Source organism: Malus sylvestris, chromosome 3 (assembly GCF_916048215.2).
Source record: "Malus sylvestris chromosome 3, drMalSylv7.2, whole genome shotgun sequence".
NCBI classification, from domain to species: Eukaryota; Viridiplantae; Streptophyta; class Magnoliopsida; order Rosales; family Rosaceae; genus Malus; species Malus sylvestris.
Window position 1 is genome coordinate 8,518,593 of NC_062262.1, and position 10,277 is coordinate 8,528,869.

The 10,277-nt window shown below is 38.0% G+C and overlaps 1 protein-coding gene across 1 annotated transcript; it reads left to right on the top strand.

The window, feature by feature from the left end:
* The first annotated feature begins 8,822 nt into the window (after positions 1–8,822).
* LOC126614683 (osmotin-like protein) lies at positions 8,823–9,920 on the top strand. The gene has a single exon (XM_050282329.1). The coding sequence runs from the start codon at positions 8,871–8,873 to the stop codon at positions 9,636–9,638; it is 768 nt and encodes a 255-aa protein (XP_050138286.1). The 5' UTR covers positions 8,823–8,870; the 3' UTR covers positions 9,639–9,920.
* The last annotated feature ends 357 nt before the right edge of the window (positions 9,921–10,277 follow it).

Consider the following 10,277-nt stretch of genomic DNA (forward strand, 5'->3'; position numbering starts at 1 on the left):
AAATGAGATAAAACGCAAGGGAGAATCGATAATGAAAATGAAGGAAAAAGACTAGAAAGGGGAAAGGAAGAAGAGGTGGATGCATAGAGGGAAAGCGAAAGGGGAGAGGAGATGAGAGGGGAGGAAAATGAGGAATAATGGCGACCGCCTATCCCGAGTAAGAGCAAGGAACGGCGACTGAAACTTGAAACTAGGGGTGCTTTTGGATCTGGGATTTGAAGTTAATAGAGAGATGAATTTTCAAATCTTTATTCTATTTTCAACCAAAAAATAATCTATTTAGATATGGTATGACTGTATAATGAAATCTAATATTTTTTCAATGGTAATGTTAGGGAGACTAAATTTGTAGACAAAATCTTGGAAACTACAGAACATGAAAGTTAAATGATTGGTTTATTACTTAAACGTTGATAAACGTGCTTATTCTTATTGGTGGATGCATCATTTAGTTTGCAACCATAGAAAACAATTTGACAACAAACTCTATTTTCCAAAGAAAAATCAATCAATTTATATATTAATTTTATATGATATAAGCATTATGCATCTCATATCAATTATGTAAACTACCCAATTATATTTTGGAAAATAATTTATAAACTTTGTAGGCTCATGGAGATCCACTCTAATATCATTAATGTAACAGCCCGTCCCAAATTTTACATTTTTAATAAGTTTAAAAGCATGAATTTACGAAAATGACCTAGATGTAAGGACTTTGACTTTCGTTGACCATTGGTTAGAGAGACATATGATTTATTCTTTTAGCATATCCTCGTAGTACTCGTCGCTATGGACGCGTGGGCGCAAACGGGATGTGATTTGGAGCTATAGCGAGGGAGATATCAACGTTTGAAGGTAGGGCATTTTAATAATTTGGTTATTATTAGAAAACTCTAAATTTTTTTAAATGAAAACTGGTGTGCCACGTGGGTGGCCCAGATTTAAAGACAAGGACATGGATGGTTGTGATTGAAAGGCAAGAAGAGAGATGAGACATAAGTGGAGCAATGAGGAGAAGAGAGAGAAGAGTGGACCAATGAGGGATGAGAGAAAGGAGAGAAAGGAGAGAAGAAGAAGATGAGGGAACCAACCGGGTTCACCATGACCCGTGACCCGACCCGGTTCCATCTCCTGATTCTGACCACCATAGACGGCGAGGTTGGTGTCAAAATGATTCTTAACTTGAGGCCATTCGATAATTCTTCCTATTTCACCCCAAAAATCAAGGGATTTGGCATTGATTTCACAAAACCCGCACGGTGGGGTGCGGCGGTTTTGGGTTCGAACCACAAAATTCCGAAGTTAACCACATCCATCACCACCACCCATAACATTCTCTTGAGGCCTAGAATAAAGCCCAAACAAGTTTGGGGGCGGCGGAGTTGTTTTGGAGTCGGATCGAACACACCCAAATTCAAGGGTTCAATACGGTTTTAGTGGAATTGAAGCTTTTTCAGGTCAAATTAGCCTTTTTCATAGGTATAGATCGATTCTTCTCGTCGATTAGATAAATTTTCATGTTTGGATCGTGTGATTTGGTTGAAAAATAAGAAAGTTATAACGATTTAAAGTTTGCCCAGTTTTCGGCAACCTCCGCCACTTTCGAGGCATTCTCCAGCCAAACCAAGGCGAGTTAGCCTTCGAGAAAGGTATCAATCTCTTCCTCTCGTCGAAAACTATGATTTCCATTTTTGAATCACTTGATTTCGTGGAGTATTGACAAAGTTATGGACGTTAAAAGGTTGCTTAGAAATTCCAGCGAGTTACTAGTTTTCCGCGGACAGCTGTCTTTCAGACCATTTTCCGGACACCTGCGGCCACCATTTGGACTCCAAGCTGGCGCCAATCATTTGGGACGCCTCGATGATCTTGGTAGAGAATCATAGCGTGGACTCCAGGTAAGTGGGTTTTTTCCTTTTATCATAGGCATATAATTGATAGTTCCGCAAACGATTCTAAAGTGATTTATACATGTTACCTACAATTAATTATTGTGAACCACGAATGGCTTGATCCCTGTTTAGGGTACGTAGGTAGTCTAATGAGAAGTTAGATGCATCCATATAAGAAATGAGATTAAATAATCGATACAATAGCCTTGTTTAAGGAATTGAGCAATGTGAGGGATATTAGTGAAAAATGTGCGTTTTAACTTTATGTTTTGGTGATTAATAGTTAGTACACGGTATTATATAATTGGAAATACTATTAAATGTTTTAATTTTAGATTTCATCATGGCATATCTATACGTATATTCCTTGCACATAATTATTGTGAACGTTTTGAAGTGCCAAGGTAAACGCAGGACACACAGGTAAGTTCAGGTAAGTTTAGGTAAGTTCAGGTAAGTATACATTATTAGTTGAATTGATGGGGTTATGGTATGACTACATTTATGTTTTAAGTAACTCCGACACTGTCGTACATGTTGCAATAGTAGGCAACTCCGGCACTATCGTACATGTTGCTTATGAGTCGTACATGTTGTATTAGATACAATTAAAGCTCATAAACCTGCACCCCAGTGTTAGTGCTCCCGCCCGTGGCCAGGGCACAGTCCTTCACATAATGTTCACCTTCCGCACCATACGCTCACCTTGAATTCAAGGTAGGTGCACATGTCTGTCGTACAGACCACTATAGGTGGTTCCGACTCGTAGGTGACTCTTCACGTGATCGTAGCACTTGAGTGTATTCATTTACACCCAGTCTTGTCGTACAGACCACTACTGTGGTTCCGACTCGTGTGCAGGCGTAGTGTCATATAGGTCACTAGAGGTGACTCTGGCTAGATTGATTGATGAGCTATGATTTCAGTCGTACAGGTCACTAGAGGTGACTTCGACTTATGTGCTAGCAGTGATTAATAAGATATGAGTATAGTTGTACAGGTTACTAGAGGTGACTCCGACTTATGTGCTAGCAAGGATTGATGAGATATGATTTCAGTCGTATAGGTCACTAAAGGTGACTCCGGCTTATGTGATAGCAATGATTAATAAGATATGAGTATAGTTGTACAGGTTACTAGAGGTGACTCCGACTTATGTGCTAGCAAGGATTGATGAGATATGATTTTAGTCGTATAGGTCACTAGAGGTGACTCTAGCTTATGTGATAGCAATGATTAATGAGATATGAGTACAGTCGTACAAGTTACTAGAGGTGACTCCGACTTATGTGCTAGCAATGATTGATGAGATATGATTTCAGTCGTATAGGTCACTAGAGGTGACTCCGGCTTATGTGCTAGCATTGATTGACGAGATATGGGTGCAATCGTACAGGTCACATTAGATGACTCCGGCTGATATATCATTTTGTATTGATTAAGTTCATTTGGCCTACTTGTTAATGCATGGTGAGTTGATGAACATGGCATACCCGCGGTTTTGGCCATTTTCGAGTATGGTTTGGATATATATATAGGTAGTATTGTCTTAGGAAAACGATATGGGTTTTACATTGAGGGGCATTACTTCTAAAAAGGTAATAACCTTGGGAAGCTTGGTTTTATTGCTCACTCACACTCTTTGTTTTGTGCCCTCCAGGTTTTAGCTGATGAGTTCGTATCGACAAGGATCTGTGGTGAATCTTAGTATTGATGGCGTACCTCTAAGGGTATGATTCATACCCACACTACTGTACTTTACTTATGCTCTAATATCGCGTGTGAAATGGGTTCGCTACCGCCCACAATGCACTCTGGTATTTAAACACTTTTAGGTTCAAATTTATTCACATTTTATGGCTTCGTCACCTTCCAAGTGTCGGCCAGCACAACTCGATTCAGAGTCCAAGTGAACTTTCTGGGTCGGGGTGCGTCAATTAATATTGTCTCAACTTAACCACCTTTTACTAAGTGTTAGATTTTATCGCAAAAAATATTAGGAGTAAAAACTTCTATATATTAATTGTATATTATTCTATCATATGACCGATGTACGATCATATTCACCAACAAAAATCTACTCATACTTATACACTAGTAAAAAAAATTCCTTGCACGTCGAAACACATATCGACGTGCAAAGTGACTTTGTGGGCGAAATTTTAGACTTTGTCGTATGTTTAAAAAAATAAAAATAAAATTTATTTTTCAAAAACTTTGCGTGACGAAATCCAAATATTTCGTCGCCTAAACCCAATTTATTTTCTTTTTTATTTAATTTTATATTTTAAATTGTAAAATAAATTATTTTTTGTAGTTTTTATTATTTTTTAAAAACTTTGTGCGACAAATATTAATATTTCGTCGCCTAAATCCTATGTATTTTATTTGTATTTAATTTATATTTTATATTGTTAACCTAAATTATTTTCTTTATTTTTTATTATTTTCTTTGTGCGACGAATCAACATTCATCGCCTAAACCCTATTTATTTCATTTTATGTAAGATCCCACATCGATCAACGGAGAGGGGGTGATATGCCTTATATGTACATGCTCCCCTCCCTGTAGCACAAAGCCTTTTGGGGACTCATTGGCTTCAGATTTCACGGAACTCCGAAGTTAAGTAAGTTCAGGCCAAAGCAATCCCATGATGGGTAACCCACTGGAAAGTTCTCATCTGAGTTCCCAGAAACAAAATCGTGAGGGCGTGGCCGAGGCTCAAAGCGGACAATATCATGCTACGGCGGAGCCGGTCTGGGATGTGACATTTTACATATATTTTAAATTGTAAAATAAAATTATTTTCTTTTTTATTATTTTTTAAAAACTTTGCGTGACGAATACTAATATTTCGTTGCATAAACCCTGTTTATTTTATTTTTGATTTAATTTTATATTTTAAATTGTATAATAAAATTTATTTCTATAAATTTTGCACGACGAACCAATATTTCATTGCAAAATAGTTAAATTTGGGCGGGTGCCGAAAATGGGACTCAGGAAATTTAATTTTTAAATTTTTTAAACTTTGCGCGACCAATATTTCATCGCGCAAAACCCTAAAAATTGGAGTGGGCGCCAAAAATGGGGCAAGGGAATTTTTAAAAAAAATTTAAGACTTTCCGCAACCAATCTTTCATCGCGCAAAGTGATACGGTTTTTAAAACCAAAATAACTCCTCCACAATTTTCTCAATCTATATCTCTAGTTCTCTTACCTCTCTTCTCTTTCCCTCTCCCCAAATCCGACTCCCTATCTCACACTCAATCTCTCCCCTCTCTAACTCTATCTCTCACTCTCACTATCTCTTCTCACTCTCTCACACTCTCTCCTCTTTCCCTATCTCTCACTTACTCCTCTCTCCCTATCTCTCACTCACTCTCAATCTTGCCAAAAGGTATTTTCTCTCTAAATTTTAATTTATTTTTCATTAATATGTGTTTTTGGAGTCAATTTTGGGTTTGGGTGAGGTTTGGGGTCGGGTATAGGGTGAGGGGTGGAGTTTGGGGTATGCCAATTTTAGGGGAGGTTATGCCCATTTTTTAGTATTATTTTATTTTATTTATTTTTTTATTTGACCATGTTTGTTTTTCTTTTTTTTGTAGGGAATCGTCAGGACTTTGACGGTGAATGTTAAGGAGTTGAGGATTATGATGCAATCAAACTACACTATATCCCCGCCACCCCCACCACAATAGACTTCTATTAGGATTTTATTATTGTAATTTGTTAATTTATGTACATTTTTAATGAAATGTATATTATGGATAATTTGATCACTATTTTTCATATGTAATTTTATTTTGAATATGTCAATTGAAATTAAAGCAATTAAAAAAATAAAGCCATCCAATTAAATTAAATTTAAAAAGTAAAAATTCAAAAAAATTTTTGCTACCAAATATTTCGTCGTGCAAAAAATTACTATAATTAAATTAAATAATAAAAATAATAAAACAAAACTTCAATTTAATTAAATAAAAAAAAAAAACTTTCGTCACGCAAAATCTTACGCTACCAAATATTTCGTCGCGCAAAATCCTAAATTAAATAAAAAAATCAAAAATAAAAACTTTGCGTGACGAAATATTTTGTTGCACAAAGTACCTTCGCGCGACAAAGATTAATTTTCATCGCGCAAACCCTATCACCACGAGTTTTGCACGACGAACCATGCGCACCAAAAAATTCGTCGCGCAAGGTCTTGAGTGATGAAATCTTATTGCGCAACAAATCTTATTTCGTCGCGCAAAGTGTTTTTTTGTAGTAGTGATAACACATAGACAGTCACACCACCTAACGAGGTAACACCACACTAGCTTCCTATATCCTTTGTTTCTAGTTATTTACTTACAATTAGTTATGATTTGTAAACGACGCGTTATAAAAGGTTTTATTTTTATCAATCTAAAGTTCGTGCCAATAGTTTTTTGCATCTGCGGACGGCTTGGTGAGTCGTAGCTAAACATGGCATCCGTTCTTTTGAAGTATGCATTGCAGTGGATTAAATCCATCAAATTGAAAAATGACAAGTCTTTTAAACTTGAATTTCTATTTCTTTGTTAAATAATTCAAAATAGTTTTCATTTCTTTTTACTCGGAAAATTTAAGGAGAGATGAATAACCTAGGGATGTCGACATGTTCGACAATTGGCAAGTTCCAGTTCATCCTCAACCCATAAAAATTCAAACTTAGTTTCAAGGTCAATGGTGGTCTTCCATTAGTTTCAAGGTCAATGGTGGTCCTCCATCTCCCTTAAGCTTATAGAGATATCTGTGGTTTCTGACCATTACAGACTCCTGAATTATTTAAAATAACTGATGGAAGGAATTATATTTACCATATAAATTGACCTAGCTAATGGTAATTTTCTTTTGTTCAAATTTTTAAAATTATTTTTAGGGTTTTAGATTTTTTATGTTGTATTTTGACTTGTTGGTTCCAGTTTGAGCCGTTATTTCTATTGGTTTTCGAGTTTGTAAATTATATTAGGACTATGATTTTTAAGCCAAGTTCTGATTTTGTTTAACTTTCATCTATCTTATGGCATTCATTGAGCTCGTATAATAATTTGTTGCGTGGTATCAGGATTAATGGGCTGGTGAGGTAATGGCTTCATATGTTTGGGGTTTTTCAAGATTTGATTTAAGTTTCTTAATTTCTCTTGTTTAGTTACGCAGGATGCATCTTATTCAATCTCCTTGTACTATTTTCTGATTTAACGGTGCACTTTTCTGGACTTGGATTCTCTGCCCTCCCATTTCGATGCCCTTCCCGTGCCCTCCTATTTTGTGTGGTCACGGTTAATCCATGCTAACATTTTATATTGTTTTTTATAAAAATAATAAGACAAAAAAAAATAGTAATATAAAATATTGACGTGGCTTAACCATGACCACACAAACAGGAGGGCACGGAGAGGGCACCGAATTGGGAGGGCAAAGAATCCAAGTCCCACTTTTCTTGATGATACTCATTGCTAATATGTTTGGTGAATTGCCATCACTTTCTGTATTTCACGGATTGAATAACTTACGCTGATATGTCACCGTAATGATATCCCAAGTCATTTACAGTCGAGCATTTTAATTTTTTTTATGCAATAATATGTGACTCGGTCATCACTTTCTGCATTTTCTGCAGACTCCGTAAAAATTCTGGTCAGAAGTAGTAATGTTTTAAGCCAACAGAAGTAGAGAAAAAAACCGATGCTTTTACTAAAGAGGGACATCAAAGTTTTTGTAAATTGTGATGCCGTAAGTCTCTTTAGCTACAGAGAATAACCGATGCCTTTTCTATGCGATATATATATATATATATATATTATGTAGCATCACCTCCAACCGGTAGAGATACAAGAAAGGCAATACAATTTCATTAATTGTTGCTAAAGACCAATTTTTATGTAGTGTCACTTTTAAGTGGTTGGTTCCTTATATATAGTTGTTTTTTGCACGTGAAAGACACGAATATGTAATATGTGACTAATCTGAAAAAAAATGAATGGCTTTTATTTGTACTTCTGTGTGTGGACGACTAACATAGCTGAACACCATATTATTCACTCCAAAGTATGCATGCAATCGATAAAATTGATTAAAATATACATGTGTATATGGGTTAATTAGGAATGTTGAATTGAGAGAATTGACAATTGGCAAGTCCCAGCTCATCTCTATCCAGAAAATTCAAACGATGTTATTGGGGACCAGGATCCTCTCCTGAGTTAAGGATGAGGATCCTCCTCATCAATGAGTGTGGGCCGTTGGATGAAAATCCAACGGCTACAAACAGAGAGGTTCCTTTAAATTTATAATAATTGTAACCGTTCGATTTTCATCCAATGGCCCACATCACTTGATGAGGAGGATCCTAATCCTTAGCTCATGAGAGAATCCTGGTCCGTTATTGGGTAGACCGAGGTTCTATATCGAATATTTTTACTATATTAACGAATGCATGCTATAAAATCCTTGTCCTATATAATCCTCCTCTCTGTTCTCGTTTCTGAATTCTGACCAATAGAAGACTCCCGAATTAACTTAATAAATCCTATCAAAATATCGGAAAGATGCTTTGTGAGAATCTCGAGAATTCTTTAATCATATATGTTCATTGTGCAGTTAGTTTATTTTTTTAGGTAATGTTTATATTTAATTTTAAATCATTACAATAATTTTTAACCGTAAAATATACGATGAACGGATATGATTGAAGAATTTTCAAAATTCTCACAAAAAAGTCCGAAAAAGATAGTACGTACTGTGCATTACAAGAACCCAGAAAAAAAAAAAGAAAAAAAAAGCATGCTCCACCAACTTTCCGACACACACTGAACCCTAAGGGCAATTTCGTCTTTCCATTCCTACATGGCCCCATAGCGGTCTATGCCATTTCTCTATAAAACCCACCCAAAACCCTTCACGTTTTCTCACACACATTTAATTTATCCAGAAAACCAAAGGAAATGGCTGTCTCCCGCTCTCACTTCCACTCCCTTCCACTCCTCTCCGCCACCACATTCCTCATCCTCGCTGCCGTCGTTCACGCCACTCACCCTCAACCCTCCATCCTCACTCTCGTCAACAACTGCCCCTTCCCCATCTGGCCCGCCATCCAGCCCAACTCCGGCCACCCCGTCCTCGAGCGGGGCGGCTTCTTCCTCAACGCCCTCACCCACCGCTCCTTCCCCGCTCCCACCCAGCCCTGGTCCGGGCGCATCTGGGCCCGCACCCACTGCACCCAAAACGGACCTCACCTCTCCTGCCTCACCGGAGACTGCGGCGGCCGCCTCGAGTGCAACGGAGCCGGCGGCGCCACCCCCTCCACCCTCGCCCAGATCAGCCTCCACCACGGCGGCCCCGCCGACCTCTTCTCCTACGGCGTCAGCCTCGTCGACGGCTTCAACGTCCCCCTCACCGTCACTCCCCACGAGGGCCACGGCGTCTGCCCCGTCGTCGGTTGCAAGGCCAACCTGCTCGCCACGTGTCCCGACCGACTGAAGGTGACGTCACCGAAGGGCGTCGTGGCTTGCAAGAGCGCGTGCGAGGCGTTCGGCACCGACGAGTTGTGCTGTCGGAACCACTACAACAGCCCCCAGACGTGTCGGGCTTCGGGCTACTCGCAGTTCTTCAAGCAAGCTTGTCCCACCACCTTCACGTTCGCCCACGACAGCCCCACGCTAATGCACCAGTGCTCGTCGCCACGCGAGCTCAAGGTGATCTTCTGTCACTAGACAGCGAGAGAGAAGGATGATTCCAACTTCCAAGTAGTTCAACTTGGAGTTGAGTCGGCGTCTAGGTTTTTAATTATTTAAATAAAGTTAGGATTTAATGGGGGGAAAATATTGGAGAAAAAAAGAAGGAAAATAGGTCTAATTAGTGCAGTTGAATTAAGGTAATGTGTGTTATGGGGTTACCCTAGAAAAAAATGTGTATTATGGGGCGTATGTGGATGGTTTGGTTGTGTAATTTGTGTAATGTTAATGGATGGTTACGTAATGGAAGTGTTTTAAACAGACTATCTCTGCCACTTAGTATTTCTCACTTATAAATGACAAATTTTAAATTCGATTCTCGTTAAATACAAATTTGAAATTTGAACTACATCGTTTTAAAAAAAGAAGCCATAATATCTCTTGCTTTGTTGTTTTATTTTTTATGGTAAAAAAAGTGTTGGCACAAGAAAACAGAAAGAAAATAATTGAGGGAGTCTTTTATTTTATTTTTTCTTCTGTTTTTCTCTCTAAAAAACAAGGCACAGTAATCCTGATCGTTCAAATAGTAGGAAATATAAGGCAAGGAAAAGAGTGTCTTGCTCCATCTTAAGGATTTTATTGAGGAAAATAAAAATCTTTGTGATCCGATAAAAGAGA

Bases quoted from the DNA above. Each gene is read 5' to 3' on its own strand.
- LOC126614683 (XM_050282329.1), top strand. From the start codon at position 8,871: ATGGCTGTCTCCCGCTCTCACTTCCACTCCCTTCCACTCCTCTCCGCC.